At 37.7% G+C, this 19,903-nt stretch overlaps 1 protein-coding gene across 2 annotated transcripts in view; it reads left to right on the top strand.

Moving 5' to 3' along the window:
• The window catches only part of UBE3D (ubiquitin protein ligase E3D), a 149,440-nt gene extending 136,284 nt beyond the window's left edge, over nt 1–13,156 (top strand). For both annotated transcript variants that reach the window (XM_055329541.1, XM_055329542.1), the window contains exon 10: nt 12,583–13,156. In XM_055329541.1, coding sequence (XP_055185516.1) covers nt 12,583–12,603 — 21 coding nt within the window. In that variant the 3' untranslated portion in view covers nt 12,604–13,156. The remainder of the gene's footprint in view (nt 1–12,582) is intronic.
• The last annotated feature ends 6,747 nt before the right edge of the window (nt 13,157–19,903 follow it).

The following is a 19,903-nucleotide window of genomic DNA, read 5'->3' as shown; positions in this document are numbered from 1 at the left end:
AATACACTAATGATTGAGTGGTTATAGGTTGTGCTTATATCTACCTATTCATTCCCACTGTTTTACAGAATATCTTGAATAATCAGTCAGACTCTTCTTTCTGGTTAATGTTATTATATAATTTGGATATATTTGGTAAGGACGTAATTACTGTAAATTCAGCCAAATAATTTCATGTATTAAAGGCTCATAGTATAGTCCTGGATTATAGTTCCTGGCTCATAGTTATCTGGATTCAGAGCTGCATGTTTAAGAAGAAGATTATGTTGATAACCAAGGATATGCTGGCTATCCCAAGGTTACATCCCTAGGAGTGCTATCCATTACACACCTCCAGAGAACCTCTACGTAATCCTATCAGTGGCCTCTGAGCTTGGAGTTATTTTTCACGTAGCAGGTGATATTTTGCACTAGGCCATCTGCATTCTTTATTTGGAAATACTATAGGTTTGCAATGGTTTTGTCAATATCTGCAATTTTGGTAACTGTCACTGGTAAATGTTATTGTTACTTAGGGTAACAAAAAAAAAAATCCTTACTTAAGCTTTGGATATTTTATAAGCCATTTGTATTTCTTTCTTTAAAAATAATTAAAGAGAGGCACCTGGGTGGCTCAGTGGTTGAACATCTGCCTTTGGCTCAAGTCATAATCTGGGAGTCTTGGGATTGAGTCCCACATCACGCTCATCACAGGGAGCCTGCTTCTCTCCATGCCTATGTCTCTGTCTCTCTTTCTTTCTCATTAATAAATGAATAAAGCCTTTAAAAATAAAATAATAAAAATAATTAAAGAAACCTAGAGTCATTCATGAACAGCAGACAGAAGAAGATGCATCTGTAGCAATATGTAAAATACATAAACCATTTAGGTATAGTAATAATAATAATAAGCTCTATTCATTCATTGAGAGACTCATCTGTTCAGGGCCTGCCAAGCCATTTACATTCTTTATCACTTATCCCTACACCCATCAGTGTTCAGAACCAGAGTGAGCTGAGGCTCTCAGTGGGCATTCGGCTCATAGGGTGGGGTGGGAGTGGGGGGTTAGAGGACGAGTTTAGTTTTAGCTTTCCCTTAGTCCAGACTCTAGATCTTTGCTGTCCTGCAGCTTCTAGCTGTGCAGAGTGCTGCCTTCTCATGTTAATCTGTTTTTACATTTCACTATTTATTATACTCTATCTCCAGCTTTCCAGTCTTCTTTCCATAGCAATTAGAGTTCTCCTTTGTGAGCCTTCCTAGTATCCCACTGATTCTTCCAGCTTCTTCTGGATCTTAAATGGTGGGTATAAAACTTCCAGCTCTGCACCTTGATTACTGCATGCCCTTTTCTAGTCCCAGACCCTAAGCTATTCCTGACTTGGAGAAGCTGCACAAGCAATTTCATAGAAAAGAGCCCCTCTTTGTTTTCCGTGAGGCTTAGAGTGAAAAAAGGCAAAAGCTTGTGCACAGTAAAACATCACATAGCATTGTCCTCTTCAGTGTGTTCCGCTCTGTTAGGATGAGAGCTTACTTTTGTTGTGTTTTGTAGTTACAAAATCCTCATAAACTTTTCTCTACCTCTCCTTTAAAATAAATAGATTAATTAACAGTTTTATGATCCCTGATTATTTCTCACAACTCCAAATAACAGGCTTAAGAAATAAATGGTGTTTATGTAAAGATGGATATATTACCATGTTTTCCTTTTTAAAGATTTATTTGTTCTTAAATATTATATTTTCAAAGTAATGCCTACTAGTAAATGGCCAAAGAAAATAGGCATCTGGTTACAATTTGATCCCTTTCTTGCCAGTCCTTAACTGTTATTTAATGATTCCAAGTCATAATCTTTTTTTACTGAATTGCCTAAACTCTGCCAGTTTAACTCATCTTGCTTTTTAAACTTACAGACAAAAATTCCATTCTGAGATTTTGTGCCAATTTCTCATCAGTCCTGTTGGCTCTCTTCATTTTTCAGAAGCTTTGTCTTCCAACCAAGGAATTCTTTTTACAAGAAGGGTTTTAATCTGCATTCTAGTTCTTCTTTCTCCTTCTTATGTCTAATCCAAAAGAAGTAATCTACTTTCTTCTTAAAAAATAGAGTGTTTACATCATTTTAACTGCTACTAAATCTGGCTTAAAATTGGGATATTATGGATTCTTTCTTCAACTAAAGTTACTATAGCAATTATCTCTCATCATAATTAGGTAAGGGAGCTTTTATGATGGAATGAATACTAGGCTCAGAAACAAAGACCTGATTGCAAACCTACTCTTGTTCCTTGCTTATATTTGTGAGTAAAAGTTACTTACTTTTTCTGAATCTTGGTTCCTCTTTTATAACTTGGGACAACTAAATTAGATATTTAATTCAAGTGGATTTTGTAACGATTTAGTGAAATGAGACTGTGCTTGGCACTTGATTTCTTCCCTGCATAAAAAACATATTAACATTTACTAAAGAATTTTTCCAAACTATTAAAAAAAGAAACTAAACCCCCTGTTGGTAGGTAAAGAAAAAAGATGTGAATTCACAGTTAGCCAATTCACAAGAAAAACAAGTTATTAAACATTTGGGAGAATGTTTAAAGTCACAGCAATTAAAATTCAAAAAGGATTGAGATGTCATTTTTTTATTAAATTAGTGCTGATTAAAAAACAAAAACCTAATCGTGATGGCATTGCCAGTTGGTACAGCTCACTGGAAAAAATATGCATCAAATTATAATAATATTTATACCTTTCAATCCAGTAATTCCATTTCTGAGACTCAATCCAAAGGGAATATCCTAAAAAATGGGAAAATTCTATAAAGATAAAAATGATTATTTAATTACTGCTTATGATCTTAATAAACCTGGGAACAATTTAACTTTGTAATGGATTAAGTTCAGATGAATTATTTTGCAGCTATTAAAATAAAGACTTACTGAGCAACATGTAAAAATGTTTATGATATCAAAAAATATGCAATTATAATCAATATTTTAAAAATGCATCTTAAAACTATATAGAAATAGACCCAAATGATAATTTTTTTAAAAGATTTATTTATTTACTTGAGAGAATGAGAGACAGAGATGGGGTAGGATAGAGAAAGCGGGAGAGAGAATCCTCAAGCAGACTCCTTGCTAAGTGCAGAGGCCAATGCGGGATTCAATCCCATGACCCTGAAATCATGACCTGAGCCAAAATCAAGATTGGACACTCACGTAGGTGCCCCTAGGCCCAAGTGATATTTATATTAGATTATTATAGCATTTTTTTTCCTTTTTCTCATTTCTCCAAATCTCTTATAAGGTTTAAGTTAATATTACTTTTAAGAGTAAAATTAGAATTTAAGTCTAATGTAATCAGTCTGAAAAAATATTTAGTGTTATGTGCCTAGAAAATCTGCTATGACATTTGAGTTTAAAAACATGCAAGAATCTTTCTTCATAATTTACTCCAAGGCAATAAAAAAAGCAAAAAAGAATGTGCTTAGTGGACTATTTAGAATAAGTAGTTCATATACAACCTAAGATTTAAGATGCTATTGTGTGTAATCTAAGCATTTAATGCCAGGCTGTCAGCCCAACCACGTTAAATGTAATGGTGTTCTGTCTCACTCTAGCCATCTGCTTTAGAACTCATTACAAAATTAACTTACTGGCTTACTCAGGTCATTCCCCTGAGGTAAATGGGATCTCAGTGATATATTGACCAGAACATTAATGTGGGCAAGATTTTTAATATGCATTTGAAAGCTACATGTAGAGGTAACTGGATTGAAGAAAGCTAGACAACATCATTTGCCAAGAATTGTAGCATTTTTTTGTTGAAATTTTTATTGAAATAGTTGTAGATTTACTAGCAGTTATAAGAAATAATGTAAAAGATTGCTTGTGCACTTTGGCCAGTGTCCCCCAATGGAAACTCTGTGCAGAAGTATAGTACAGTGTCACAACCAAAGTATTGACATGGTACAGTCCCTCCCATCTTACTCAGATTTCCCTGGTTTTATTTTATCCCTTTGTGTGTGTGTGTACTCATGTATGTGGTTCCATATGTGAGTGCATCCTATCCCCTGTCCTGTGTATGTTTGTGTTTCTACCACCACAGTCAAGACACTGAGCAGGTCCATCAGCATTTCAACCAGGATCCATCCTATTGCCCTATTATATTGGCACTATCTCTCCCCTTTCCACCACCACTAGCAACCACTACCCTGTCCTCTATTTATAAATCTTGTCATTTCAAAATATTATATACAATGGAATAGAATAGAAAATCCAGAAAATAAACCAACAAGTATATGGTCAATTAATCTTCAACAGAGCAGGAAAGAATATCCAGTGGGAAAAAGTCTCTTCAACAAATGATACTGGGAAAAACTGGACAGCAACATGCAAAAGAATGAAACTGGACCACTTTCTTATACCATACACACAAAAAAAAATTCAAAATGGATTAAAGACCTAAATGTGAGGACACCTGGGTGACTCAGTGGTTGAGTGTCTTCCTTCAGCTCAAGGAGTGATCCCAGAGTCCTGGGATTGAGTCCCACATCGGGCTCACTGCATGGAGCCTGCTTCTCCCTCTGCCTGTGTCTCTGCCTCTCTCTCTGTGTCTCTCATGAATAAATAAAAACATCTTAAAAAAAAAAAAAAGCCTAAATGTGTGACCTAAAACCATAGAAATCCTAGAAGAGAACATAGGCAGTAGCTTCTTTGACATCAGCCAAAGAACTTCTTTCCAAATATGTTTCTTAAGGCAGGGGAAAAAAAAACAAAAATAAACTGTTGGGACTACATCAAAATTAAAAGCTTCTGCACAAAGAAGGAAATAAAACTAAAAGGCAGCCTAAGGAATGGGGGAAGATTTCTAAAGTTCAGCACCCAAAAAATAAATAATCCAATTTAAAAATGGGCAAAGACGTGAACAGATATCTTTCCAAAGAAGACATACAGATGACCGACAGATATATGAAAAGATGCTCATCATCACATGTCATCAGGGAAATGCACATCAAAACTGAAAAACCAAAACAATGAGACACCACCTCAAGCCTGTCAGAATGGCTAAAATTAACACAAGAAACAATAGGTGTTAGTGAAGATGTGGAGAAGGGGGACCCCTCTTGCACTGTTGCTGGGAATGCAAACAGGTGCAGCCACTGTAGAAAACAGTATGGAGGTTCCTCAAAAAGTTAAAAATAGAAGTACCTTATGATCCAGCAATCACACTAATGGTTATTTACCCAAAGAATACAAGAACACTAACTCAAAGAGATACATGCAGCCCTACGTTTATAGCAGTGTTATTTACAATAGCCAAGATAAGGAAGAAGCCCAAATGTCCGTCAATTCATGAATGGATAACGAAGTGGTATCTATATACAATGAAATATTATTCAGCCATAGCAAAGAATGAAATCATGCCATTTGCAACAACATGGATGGAGCTGAAGATACAATGCTAAGTGAAATAAGTCAGAGAAAGACAAATACTGTATGATTTCACTCAATATGTGGAATTTATGAAACAAGGGAAAAGTTTCATTTCTCTAGTCTAAAGGTCCAAGATTGCAATTGCTGGACCATATTAATAATTACATGTTAAGTTTTCAAAGAAAGTGCTAAACTACTTTCTAGAATGCCTGTACAATTTTATATTCACCCAGCCATGTATGGGAGATTTTGTTTCTTTGCCAGCTTTTGATGCTGTCCTGGTAGCCTTATTTTGAATCAAAATTTAGGACAGTTTTCTTTAACTGAACTAACCAAATAATTTTGGTAGAAATCCATATGGGGAAATTAGGTTTAGAAAAGAACCACATTAGGGCATATCAGAAGCTGTTTCTCCCAAACCCCCCTCCCCCAAAATCATTCACTTAACAGAATAACTTTACAGAGTAGGTCAGTCTGAGATATTTGGCCCCTTCAGTCTCTAGATAACTAACAAAAAGGATTCAGATGTTGGGCCCACTCTCCTTTATCAATATCAGGATATAGGACTGGATATTTCTCCCTTGTTGGACAATCTTATCATCTTCTAGAATTAAAAATGGAGACGCCTAGTGAGATAGCACCTTGCGAACCACTGGGCTAGATTATACTAAAATACCTTCTGAGCCTAACAGTCGATACCATCTCTTAACCACCACCACCATCCATTCCTATTCTTGCCAAAGAAAACCCTTGAATTTGTTTTCTGGTGAAATTAGTTTTGCATTTATCTTTTTTTTTTCCCTAAGTGATACAGATATGTAGCAGAACTTAGTGCAGCCATTAAAAAATATCATAGAATAATCATTGTCATGGGAAGGTCACTACCCATTATTAGGCTAAAAAGAAGCTATATATTATAAGACAGCATATATAGAAATGTCCAGTTAGACACAGAGAATGGAACTCTAGAGCAATCTAAAATGTTAATAGCTATCAGTGAGTAATGGTATTACAAAAAAATTTTCTGTATTTTCTAATTTTGTTTAATTCATATATTTGTTAATCAGTTATTAAAACAAGAAAAATTGAGCAATACAACCCTTGATTTCTCTGAGTTTTATTTTATTTTAATTTTTCAATGTCTCTAAGTTTTAATAATTGCAGTTAAAGACCTTAATGAATACCAACCAACAGAAATAAGCTGTTCAGGCATGAGATAATTTACCCAGGACCATTTACAAAGGCAGCTATGACCCTCCTTAGCCCTTTCCCTTATAAGTGTGGTAAATCACCTTGTGCCTTCTTCCTGTCAGAATTCTGCACTAACACACGAATAGGTCTGGCCCCAAAACCACGCATTACAGCATTGCATTACTACCTACTTAAATGTGTTAATGACACCTTTCCACTGTTAACCAGTGGATACCTGGAAAAGTGTCCACAGCCTCACAAACTAGTCTCTCCTCCATCCTTGACAATAGAGTCAGAAAGTATTTTAAATCTGGTAGGTTTCTCACTTGGTTGCATCTCTTTTAGAAGAATTAATATTTTCAAGTAAAACAGAAATTTAAAAATATCTAAATAGACTGAAATAAGATTTAAACAGACAGTCATCTTCCATAGAAGAGCATTTTGTTTCTCAAGGAAGTTCATTTCCCCATCTGGGACTTCTAATTGTACTGATAGGCCAAGTGTATTGTCTTCTTCCATACTAGTGCATGTCAGAGTTAAGAAAGATAGGTAACAATGAGCATGGCTTCCTAAAAAGATTACTTATTCACGTGAGTTTGCTGTAAATATTTGTATTAATGAATAACTGGAGGAAAACACTCCTTTGTTTCTGAGCTCTGGTAACTCTGGTTCTGAATAAACTTGTTTGGTCAGAGGCCTATCGCTGATGGGACAGCACAATGGGGTTCTCACAACACGACGTCCAGGGCTGCATTTCTACTGTTGGTTTCCTTCTGCTGACTTATCATCCATAGATATTCCATAGGAACGAGTAACTAAAAATTCTTTTGATTCATAGGCAATGGTGGCAGTGTTTTATATCATGCATTTGAACCCCCCCACCCCCGCCGAGTTATTTATTTTAACAAATACATCTTGCACTTGAGGTCATATATTTTTATGTGACACCTAAAGACTACTACCATGGGGGATCCTGGGGTGGCTCAGGGTTTAGGGCCTGCCTTTGGCCCAGGGCATAATCCTGGAAACCCGGGATCGAGTCCCACATCGGGCTCCCCGCAGGGAGCCTGCTTCTCCCTCTGCCTGTGTCTCTGCCTCTCTCTCTTTCTCTCTGTGTCTTTCATGAATGAATGAATAAATAAATAAATAAAATCTTTTAAAAAAAAAGACTACTATCATATAAATGTTGGCCCCTGAGTTTGCTATCATTAGCACAGTTACTTGGTTTGCTTTATATAACTAGAAGCTTCAGTGATTGCATCAGAACTCCTTGTTCACTACAGTGTTATAAGAGCACCATCCAATGTCAGCAGTATTCTCCACCATCCCCATATTCTGGAAGAAGTGATGACAGTTTCATGTCTGGAACTTCCTTGATTTGGTGAATAGGATCAAGATCCAGTAACTTTTGAATCTGAGCACATTTTCAGTCCTGTCTTGAGATCAAGGGGCATCAGTCTTCCTTTCTCCCCTACACATGTCTCTTTTCTGATACTTGACATACTGCTGGCTTTCCACCTAGATGTGCACTGGAAAACAGCCATGCTTCACTTACCTGGCTCCCACGTAGATGAAAATCAGCAGGCTTTTTATTTATAAGTTACCATAGTGCATCTGTGGCTTAAAGAAAATACAAGATCAAGGCTTAAATTAATTCACAGACGTCTATCTTACTTCTTTTTTCCTACTTCCTAAAAGCTCTTACAGATTTTTTGTTGACAGTGTAGAGTTGGAAGGCTTCACTAATGTTCCCTTAGTCTAAAATTTCGGTCCCCAGTTAAGTATACACATAATTGTCATTTTAGAGGGACAGGCTCTTCTTCCTTATTGTGTTGTTTCTTTTTTTGTTGTTGTTGTTCCATCCTTCCTGTTTGTTATTCATTTAGCAAGCCGCCGTCCTTAAATAGGAAAAAGTGCTTGCTCCTCTGTGCCATGCCAGGTTTTTGCCTCCCCATCAACACAGTTTTCATAATCAGAGTAATAATGACCTCTCTCAGGGTACTGCCTCAGAAATCGTACTTCCTTTCATAAACCCAGAATAGTTTTTTTCTCCCAGCAGGCGCTAGGCATCCATCTTAAACTTATCCCACCTTATTAGAATCATCTCGTTCCTGGGCTGTCTCCCCCACTGGCATGTTAGCACCGTGAGAGAATGCCTTCTCAGTGTGCTCTGTGACTGGGACAATCACTGGCACATAGACAGTACTTAATGATTAAATGAATTGAATGAGTGAAGCCAGCCCACCATCCCACAGAAAGGAATGCCTTACACTATGTCTCCAACTTAGAGAGGTGGAGACCAGGTATCATCAACGTGGGCCTGACCCATGCTGTATTTTAGTGAGTTTCTAGAAATTGCTTAATGTTATTTGAGATGTTAAATATATTTGACAAATGCTTGAGTCATTTTCTGATGATATTTTTGAATTTACATTTATATTTTTTTATTTTGTAAATAAGATTTCATTTTAGGAAGTTTTATAACATGAAGTATAAACTCTCTTTTCCATGCCATTAAAGCATTCTGCTTCAGAATGTAACTCTGAACATGAGCCATACCTACACAAAAATACATATTTAAGGCAGGTTTTGTATATTTAATTTTTTAAGTCTACAGTACCCTTTAAAAGAAACATGCGTGCATGGCTGTGCATATTCTAAAGTGTCTTTTCTAGAGCTTACAATTATTATGAAGTTCACATTTTCCAGTATTTTCCAGTTTTATCTGTCTTGTTTAGCACACCCCAAAGCACTTAGATAGCCTTTTCTTTTAATGCTTATATTATCTTGTACAGCCTGCCTTGACAACATATGTCTTTACTGATTGAAATTTCAAATCTACATTGAGGAATTGAATTTAATAATATAAATTTGTTAACCAAGATAAAAGAACATTAAAAGCTATTTAACATACGTAAATGGAGGATTTTAAACTTAACATCTGGTCAGCTATCACATCAGCATAGCCCTGTTTGTTGTGGTTTAAGAAGATTGTTTTTAGGTGATGACTCAAAGCAGAGACATTATTTTTAGGCATCTTAACTTCCTCTCCCTCTTCCTATTCCCAACTGTCCAAATCCAAGTACACAGAATTCGGAGACTCAAACCTTAGAGTCAACAGAAAAAAAGTCCCTCTTCCCCTTGTTTTTAATCATAATGTATACTTTTGTAACTATATGTTCCAGAAATGTAGCAACGGAGCCTGAAGCTGTACCTTCACTTTGAAGAATAAAGCTAAAAAGATGAAATACAGGGAGTTTTCTCAGTGTAATGAAACAAAATTATTCTCAAAATAAATGGCAGTTAGGGAAAGCAATTTTTGCTGTCATGGATAAAAGCTAGAGAACACAAAATCAGCATTTGAAATATATTAACTCACAGTGTTTTAAATAAAAAGAAGCTAAAATGCATTGTATAGTACCTGTTCCCAAGGATGATTGCAGTTTCTTGTTATTAAGTCCTGCAAAATACATTATGTGCTTGGCAGGCAGAACTATGAAAACCAGAGATGGGAAAAAAAACAGGTCAAATTTAAACTTTTTCTTTTAGGGGTAGGGGGCAGCAGCAGCACCATTTTGCATTATTTAATCAGCTCAGTCTCTTACACAGCTGCTCCATCCTGAGTTCATATTCATTGGCATGCAAAAGAAAATAAATCTTTGATATTTGAAGCAATAAGAATCAAAGTCCCCAAATCTCTGGAGTTTACCCCATTCATCTGAAAACTTAGAGTGGGAAAGCATTGATTAAGAATCAAAATATCGGGATCCCTGGGTGGCGCAGCAGTTTAGCGCCTGCCTTTGGCCCAGGGCGCGATCCTGGAGACCCGGGATCGAATCCCACGTCGGGCTCCCAGTGCATGGAGCCTGCTTCTCCCTCTGCCTGTATCTCTGCCTCTCTCTCTCTCTCTCTCTCTCTCTCTCTCTCTCTCTCTCTCTCTGACTATCATAAATTAAAAAAAAAATCAAAATATCTTCCTCAGTCCATTATTGCCACTTAATAGCTCTGTATCCCAAGCAAGTCACTTAATTTTTCTGAGCTTCTGTTTCTTCATTTGCTTTATGTAAATCAGGTTGTGCCAAGGGTGAGTGAAAGCAGTCCAAATATGCTATGAAGTGTTTTACAAGTTTCGAGTAGTTTCTAGTTTCTGTTATAATTCCCATTTTGCAGATGAGGAAGGGCTAAGAGAAGCTGCTGACAAGTTTGTTGAAGGCCACATGGCTGGCAAATTGGCGAATATATGGCGAATAGTTTTAAGAACCTGTGTCCATAATGTCGGTATTTTTCAACATCAGTATTCTCTACATTTTAGGGTGGATAGTTCTTTCTTGGGGGCTGTGCATTATAACATGTTTAGCAACACCCCTGGCCTCTACCCCCTAGATGCCAACAACATTCTGCCAATTTATGATAACCAAAAATGTCCAAAGACACTGCCAAATGTCCCCTGATGGGCAAAATCACCCCAAATTGAGAACCACTGGTCTGTGTGATTCCAGAACTAAAGTTATTAACCACTTTATGATGACATTTATCAGTATTACCATTATTCTGGGAGCAATACTTCATGACATAGCAATTTTTGGAATTAAAAAGGAGATAACTAGATTTCATCCATGGTTTGCCTGTTTCTGAATTTTAACAGTGGCATTATCTTCTTTGGCAGGTCCCCATAAACTTTTCTTACAGGGCCAGGGTCACTTGATGGAAATACCATCCACAGAGAACCAGAAGTCAGACTGGACACCTTCTTCTGTAATTCTGTGACCATCCCCTAAGGGACCCCACTGTTGTCTCTTGAACAGCCCCTTCTTATCTGGTAGATACATGGGCCTCTAATATCAGTTAGCTTCACAGGAGTGAAACACACACATTTTCATAACTATGATCTCATTTAATCTTCATAGTAAGCCCTTGAAGTTTGCATCAGTTGTCTGCGTTTACATTTTGTTTAGGAATCTTAACCTTTCTTCCTTGCCTGTTCCTTCAACTTTGGTGTTCTCATTGCAGAACCTGATATAGAAAACCCAGCAGGAAGTTGATATGGAAACTCAGCAGGTGCCTTTCTTACTAGCACTGTATGAAGAGTAACATCCTTCTGAATTACTCAACATAAAACAGATGCTTTCTGCCCTGCATGACTCTTCCTTTTTCCTTTCCCCTTAACAGGGATTATTAAATCCATGCCTCCTTTGACTGCATTTGGGGACTTAAGAACCAACTGTCCAGGAGCAGAATGTTTTTATTTCTGTTGCTCACTCTTTCCCCCCCAAGAAGGCCACACATGAGCTTGCCAATCCTCCCACACTTCTCCATCTTTGTCACTAATCTGCAGTCTGCTCTCTTCCTGATACTGGCACACATCCCAACTTATTATTGCCTCTGAACTGAAACTTTCTAAACTTTTATGATTAACTTTATTGTTTGTTTCTCTGTTGGTTAAAACTATTGGGAAAATAGATGCATTTGATCTGGGCCTCATTCAGTGGGTAGGTGGAGCTGTCTGAATTTTTTTAAACACTAAGTTTTAAAATCAGTTGCTACTGACAAGCACAATAAATATAATTGCATGGGATTGAAAGCATTGGCGTTACCTGAGTAGAGGCCAGCTGTGCAGAACTCGACTTGCCTGGAAATCTTCGCGACTCAAAATTCTGCTCCAGGAAGGTCCCAAACAGCCATTGGAACCAGTGGGAAAGAGGACTGAATCACTTCACGGCAGTACAACTTGAGCATCAATACAAACTTTCATTTTTTTCTATAACGTGTATGTGAATCATATTAATTACGACATGGTTCATTAAAAAAGGAGTAATTGGCTCCTGCTGTAAAATGTCAATGTCTGCCCTAAGAGTCATTTTTCTTTTTTAGATCAGCATGCCTCCTTATTGACCAGATTTGCCTGATTCTGATTTAATGTGCATTTAGCTGTTTCATCATGTTACAGAAGTAGAGCATCGTGGGTTTTTCTTCCTTCTCCAGGTGGCCTTTTTGAAGATGTGATGGTTGGAGCTGAGGCATTCCTCTCCCCGGAGGACAGCTCTCTGGGCCAGAGCACATGGGAGGCCAGCGTTCTGCACGGTGGGCAGCCATTACAGACACAAGAACCAGAGCTACAGAATAAGAGCATTGCATTGAAGTTGTGTGAGTTTACCTGTTGGCATAAAGTCTCTAAGAGTTGAGTTCACTTGAAATCCTTGAAGAACCAAGGCTGTGAAGGAAGTTACAGTAGCAGAGAAGTTATGTCTCTATTTCCCACAGAGAGGAATATTCAAACATGTGCTGTGTCAGCACCACCTGGAAGGGTATTAACTAGTGGAGTCCCATCTGTCCTTTGGGGAATGCAGTGAGGGTCATCGTTAGTGGAACTGAATGTTAACTGCTATACATCCAAGCAGACAAACTTAGAAACTTCCCGTTTGGTTTGTTGAAAACAAATTTTTAGAAAGAAAAATGGAGAATTATGTATACCTTCTTCAGAAGAGATGCTCCATAAATGAATGTTTGTTGAATACGTGATTATCAAATTAAAGGTTTTCCTGTTTATGCAAACCTACACATGTTCCTTTTATTCTGTATTTCCTTTACCAAATACTATTGCCTATCAAACAAGTATACCTCACTGATGTCCTGTTACAGAATTGCCTTAATCCTTGTGTGCCAGAGCAGGTGGATAAGAAACCATGGAATGAGAATGACAGAGCTAGAGGGAATCCTACAGAGCATGGGGGAGCTACTGATTTCACAGAAAAGGTTTGCTCCTTGCCTATAGTCACCAGCTCTGGCCAAAGCTGGGATGGGACCTGGAGCCTGGCAGATCTCCTTTCGCCCTCTACAGTCAGGAGGACTGTCTGGATCTGCAACCTCACCAGCTGCTCATCCAGCCTCTTGGCATTCATCCTAGACCAAAAGCTACCTAATATCTCTCTCCCCGCAAAACTCACTGGGTTATACATGCCCTAATTTCCTAACACTCAAAACACAAGTGTCACTTGGCATTGTGCTTTGGTGAACTTTTCATTTCACCAAGACACTTGTCCTGCCAGCAGAGCAGGGTAGTGTCGCACTCCTAATCTGTCACCAGCAGACCAGCGGGGGAATGAGACCCATCTGTTTGACCCTGCAGAGTCACTTTATTAAGCACAGTTTGAAACATTGAAGATCTCTGATATGTCCACAACACATGGCCATAGACAAAAATGAGTTTGGCTTCTCTTAGGCTACTAAGTTCCCAAACACCAAGCTGATTTTTCATGCATTAGATTTCTAGCTATCCCTGTAGAACAGGGTTTCTCAGCCTCGGCACCATTTACATTTGTTTGGGGCTGGATGATTGTTGTGGGAGACTGTCCAGAGCTCCTTTGCTATGGGGAAGAAAGATCTTTTTCAATGGTGTAGTTTTCAAATCAAACTGATAAAAAGCAGATTAACAAGGAAAAAAAAACAATTTAATTACATACATCCACACAGCAGTTTCACAAAGGAAAGAGACTCAACGAGGTGGTCAGATAATTGAGGTTTATATACCATTTTAGGCTAAACAAAGAAAAAAGAGTTTGGGGCTTCTTGGCAGGGGAGGCAAATTATAGGAAGGTGAGGGAAGGAAATGTATGGTAATAGGGTTGTCTTGTTATGTAGATAAGAGTTCCTCAGATGATAAGAGTTGTCTCCCAGAGTAGCTCTCTTCAATGTCTTTACAAATGGAAATTTCCTTTATAAATGTAAATTTCATTTACAAAAAAAAGGAAATTTATACTTTATTTTTAGGCAGTTACACGGAGGTAGAAAGCTTTTTTCTGCCTCTGCTAGCTCTCAATTGTCTTTAGCTCAAAATAATCCTTCTGTCACAGGGGTGGATTTTGTAGTGACACATCCTGGCACACTTCAGCGCACCCAAGAATGTGGAGCAGCATCCCTGGCCTCTACTGACCAGATTCCTGTTGCCCCCTACCCCAGTTGTGACAACTAAAAACATCAGCAGACATTGCCCTGGTGTCCAAAATCGACTGCAGTTGAAAACCATTGCCATAGAGAATGAAACAAGATTTGGTGACTACATTTAGTTGTGCGTTGCCACTGACATAGCCATTACAAAGTCTAGGTCTTTTTGTGGCCTGTTAGTATACTATTGGTTTCACAAATGAATGCATTCATGCTGAATACTGGTGTGTGTGAATATTTCTTAAGAGTTCAGTTTGTATTGTTAGAGACTGGAATAAACTCAGTGAAGCAGAGTTCAGTCAGTGCATAAAATAGAAATTTCTTCTGAGGCAGTCTTTATCCTCTGGAGAAGAAAGCAGCTGTTACTGTGTTCGTTTGCAGTTGAGATGGTGAAGGTGCTCAGGATTCAGGACAACTCGACCAGTCAAGAAAACCTGGCTAGAAGAGTGTTCTAATTTACTAACGTTGTCTAAATAAAATCAGGTTGAGTCAAGTATAGTTAGACCCCTTCACCTCTCTCTTGAGTCTTAGGTGGAACCAGGCCAAAGGGGGCTAAGCACACCTTCCTGAGGGCACAGGTGGGACATGGGGGTGGAGGGTTGTGAGCAGCTCTGAGGGAGGGAAAGGAGTATGGGAAGGTCTGTCTGTCTGTCTGTCTCTCTCTCACACCCACACAGACACACACACAAGATTTCTGACTATAGACTACCCTTACTGTGTGAAATTGTACCTATCATGCAACTTAAAATTTTGCTATGGTGAGGTTCTCAAGCTCAACAGATGTCTATTGGCTCTCCTACCATTGGGAAAGGAGGGCCAGCACAGCTGAGCCAGTGCCTGAGTGAGCTGTTAATGTCTATGCACTGGGTAGGCCTGAGGGTCACATGTAAACCTATATGAGTCTCCTTTAGGGCCACAGGGAATGGGGAAAGAAGGGAAAAGGGAGCCCTTCTAATTATCCTTTCTCTTTGCTAAATTAAAAAAAAAATTGCTTATCTCTCTCTGATAGAGACAGAAGTATCCAGCCAACATTAAAGAGGTTTAGTTAAACCACATAAGGAGGGCTAGAAGCAATTGTGGCAGGCTGTACAAGCTCCATATTGGCCTTTGGAAGTAATTCCACATTAGCCTCCTGTAGTTTATGTGTACAATTCCAGAATCTAGTCAGTAGCAGTCCTAGATGATGGTAGCACAGAATTTTAATACACTATTAAGAGGTTGGAAAAAACAAAAATCGAGCAAGTGTTAGTCAGCAAAAAGAGAAAGAGACATTGTGGGTAAAAAAAAAAAATAGTTCACTATCATCATTTGAATAATTCTATGCATGACACTCTTTAGCACCAATTACCTCATGGAGTTCTCCCCAAGACTCTGTGATACAGCTGCCAGTATTTTCCCATTTTACAGATGACAGGTAAAAGTAGGACTAGGGAGCCACTTGGGCACTTTACCACAGATGGTCAGAGAGCTCTGAGTAAGAGGCCTCTGGGTAAAAGAAGATCAAACAGAATAGATATAATGAAGCAAGTTTTGTTAAATAATTGGGAATAAGGCAAGACACAGGGCAAGAAAAATACCATGTAGTATTCAAAAATGACTGAAGTTAAGGAAAGGAACGGGAAAAGTAAAAAAGAAGTTAAAACCCCAGAAATAGTGAAAATCCAAATGAGAGTCAAAAGACTAATAGCAGATTATGTTAGCCATATCTCACGTCTTGCTCTTTGTGCTTTCATGTATTATCTCTCTTTTAATTCTCAAAATAATCCTATGAGGGAATTCTTTCAATCCCTATTTATGTGTGAGAATAGTGAAGGGCCAGAGGGTAAGTGGATATTTTAGACACATAGTAAGGAGCAGAGCTGGGTTTGGAGCACAGGCACATAGTCATTATTCCACTGAACCTCTTGGATACCAGTGATGGAATCAACACAGTCGAGAGAAAGAGAGAAGGAGGAAGAAAGAAAGAGGGAAGAAGGGAAAGAAGGAAGGAAAGAAAGAAAGGAAAGAGAAAGAAAAGAAGATTGGCAAGGACCAGAGCCATATTAAAACACCAAATTTCCAATCCATTTTGATATCTGAAAACTGCCGTGAATGAGTGGTTCTGTGAACTCATTCTTACCTGGTATAACAACAATAGATAGATGCTGGTGAAAACTTCTACTGGCCACCAATTTTGGCAAACCAATCACTAAGTTTGTTCATTTCATATGTATTCATTGAAAACTTACTTCATGCCAGGCATAGTTCTGGGTACCACAGATAGGATCAGTTAAAGTCCCTGCCCTCACGGAGCTTATATTTTCATGGGGGGACAGACAAAAAAAAAAAAAAAAAAGACATTCTGAAAATAATAAGTACAGCAAGAAAAAAAAAACTGGATAAAGGGAGAGTGTGCAGAGTGTGCTATTTTGGACAGGTTGAGCTTTAAGTGTATGTATTCTTTTGGTGCATATATGGTCGCAATATTTGAACTCTCGTCTTTAGTGACTATGGAGATACATTAGTAAATACCAACAGATTGAGTAGAATCCACGACCTGAAATCATTTTGCCAAAAGTAGATTGGCTAAATAAGGACACACCAATATTAGCAAAGCTTGTTTGATTCCATTAATTACAGAAAATCTGACCAGAACCAGGCCCTTGGACGTAATTGACCTTGCACTAACCACTTCGGTAATTAAACCTGATCAGTGGCCTCTGTAGTAAAAAATGCTAGCAAGGTTAAAAGGTTTTGTATGATAGATAAAGCCCGTCTAGTTATTGTCCCTGGAACATTTGTTTTTGTTCTTAGTGTATAACAAAGATTAATTGGGGCCCACATTTCATTATAATTCAGGAATGTAAGGATGACTGGTATATCTTAGTCTGTAGTTAGAAAAGCATTAACATTTATCTTACACATCAGAGGGATGGTTCCCACTAATTGCTTATCTTAGAGTCTTACATCTTCTTAAATACTCAAGAGTGTGACTTAATATAACAATTTCTCTTTGTTTGCCTCTTGAGATGCTTCAAGCTTGTATCTTCTGAACCAGAGCTCATCATCATTCCTTAATCTGGGGGAAAAGTGGGAGAGAGTTACATGGAAATAAGTTCTTTTAACAGGTAAGTTCCCTAGTTTTAAGAGTAATGATATAAACACGTACCTAAAAGAACAGGTTAGAAAGCATCCAATCTGTACTACTATTCTTTTTAAAGAATATGGTTCCATTTTCATTCAAGAATAGACTAAACCAACTTGTCTTTAAACCTGCTACAGATAAAGTAAAAAACCCATTTTCAGGGCCCCACATTTATGACAGGGTCCTTTGGCCACAAGGTGCAATAAACAGTGCAGGGTTTGCCCAGACTCACCTGTGACCTTCCACAGCCTTTTTGGTCAGAGTGGGAATGGCTGACAAGATGACTCCATTTCATGATTCAATAACAATTTTTCCTTTTATCTTATTATGTCTTGGAGGAAAAAAAGAGAAGGATTTGTACTGCCAGAACTCATTTATACACACTCTATTATTGTCCTGCTTACAAATTTCAATATGTCAACCAAAAAAACCCAAATCAAGAACACTGTAAGTGGGTAAATTCATTTAAAATTTAATTTGGAATTTCTGGCCGAACCTTTTCTAAACTCAAGAAAAATAGGGTTCATTACTCTTTGCCCAGAACCTTCTAGGCCTGAGTAGGCCACAGTAGGCTTTCTGTAGACTTATACTAGAAAAGGAACTGTAGAAGCAAAGCACTTTATATATATATACTCATAACATAACAAAATCTGTTTCTTCACTGAGTCTTAGGAAACCCATGCTTGGGAACAGGAACAGATCTCTTTGACCTGTACCTCCTCTTCATTTCCTACCACTCTCCCTGCCCCTACCTAAACAATACCAAGTGCCAGTCTTGGTTACCCTTGTGCTCCCTTCCAGAGTCAAGAGTTGTGGCCTCTTCATTTGAAACTATTGAAGAACAAGAATTCTTGTCCCCTCAAAGGGCCTTCTAGCTAGACTAAGAATCAAATTGACATGAGACAAACAGGAGAAAATAAAATTTAATAGTGTATGTATGAGGAATCCACACAGGCATGGAAATTCCAAAGAAAGACAAAATGAAGTCTGTATATCATCCTGAAATAAGGAGAAGGGGGTAGAGATCTGGGACTTCAGAGGGAAGAATGCAATTCACTGGGTGATAAGAAGTAGAGCATACATTAGCTAATTAGATGTTTGCCCTACTACCCAGATGAGTCCCTCAGATAAATTTATCTCTGCTAATAATCCTTATTCTGAGAAAGATCCCCTACATTTAGATTCTTCTAGGCTGTTACAGGAAGGTCAAAAGTTTCTTTTGAGCCTGTAGGGTCTCAGTTACCTTCAGCTCAAAATAACCTTCATACTGGAGTGGCCTGTCTAAACAACTTTCTCCTCAAAGGATGGTGACAGTATCAAAATTAGTCATTGTTAGTTTTTTTCCATGATAAAGTTGTTGTTTTTTTTTTTAATTTGAGCATGGTCATCATTAGTTTTATGTCCCATAATAATATGTATTGGATTTAGAAAGTATACCATCCACTTACACTTTTTGAAAAAAAAAAATTAGTTATAGCTCCTTCTCTTTCTTCCAAATATCCTGAATAATAAATTCAACAAAAGGCACTATAAATCCTCTCAAATGTCCTTGTGAACATAAAGCTTAATCCAAATGTTAAGAAAGAATTCTTAAGAGGTTTGTAAGGTAACAACGGCATTTGAATAAAATTCCACATTTTAATTCAGTAAAATCTGAGAAATGATGATGTCAAGAAGAAAAGAAAAAGTAGTCAAGTTACTCTTATTAAGCACAGACAAAAGAAGTCATTTTATTGTTGATATTAAGAGAAAAATAAGTTTAAATGTATTTTTAAATCTTTTAAAAAAGAAATCACCAGTAAATTGGAAATGTATGTGTTAGAAATCACTAGAGGAAACAAAAAGGACTTGATCAATAAAACACATTTCCTGTGTATATCTCCAACCCTAACATAATTGTCCAAGGCAATTTCGGAAGAGCTCAATTCCATTCTTGTGTTTATTTGTTCCTCTGCTTTATTCTATCAAGCCAAGGATATCTTCTAAATAAAGGCTCTTTATTTGGAACATTTGGTGGTTGTATTTCTTACATAATCAATAAAGTGTTTCTGAAGCGTGTACTGTCATTAGACCTGGTTTTGATGGGATTAAAACTGAGAACGGAGGTGAAGAAAAGCATTTGGGAAGAGAACTCTATAAACTAATGAGTGATGATATGAAACCACCAGAATGGAACCCAGTGATTGTGGAAGTCCAAAGAGGTCCTCCTCAATGATGTGACAAAGAAGATACTTTTGT

This window comes from Nyctereutes procyonoides, unplaced genomic scaffold (assembly GCF_905146905.1).
Source record: "Nyctereutes procyonoides isolate TBG_1078 unplaced genomic scaffold, NYPRO_anot_genome, whole genome shotgun sequence".
In the NCBI taxonomy this organism is placed as follows: Eukaryota; Metazoa; Chordata; class Mammalia; order Carnivora; family Canidae; genus Nyctereutes; species Nyctereutes procyonoides.
Note: the sequence above shows the minus strand (reverse complement) of the source record. Positions and strands in the feature narration are given on the sequence as shown.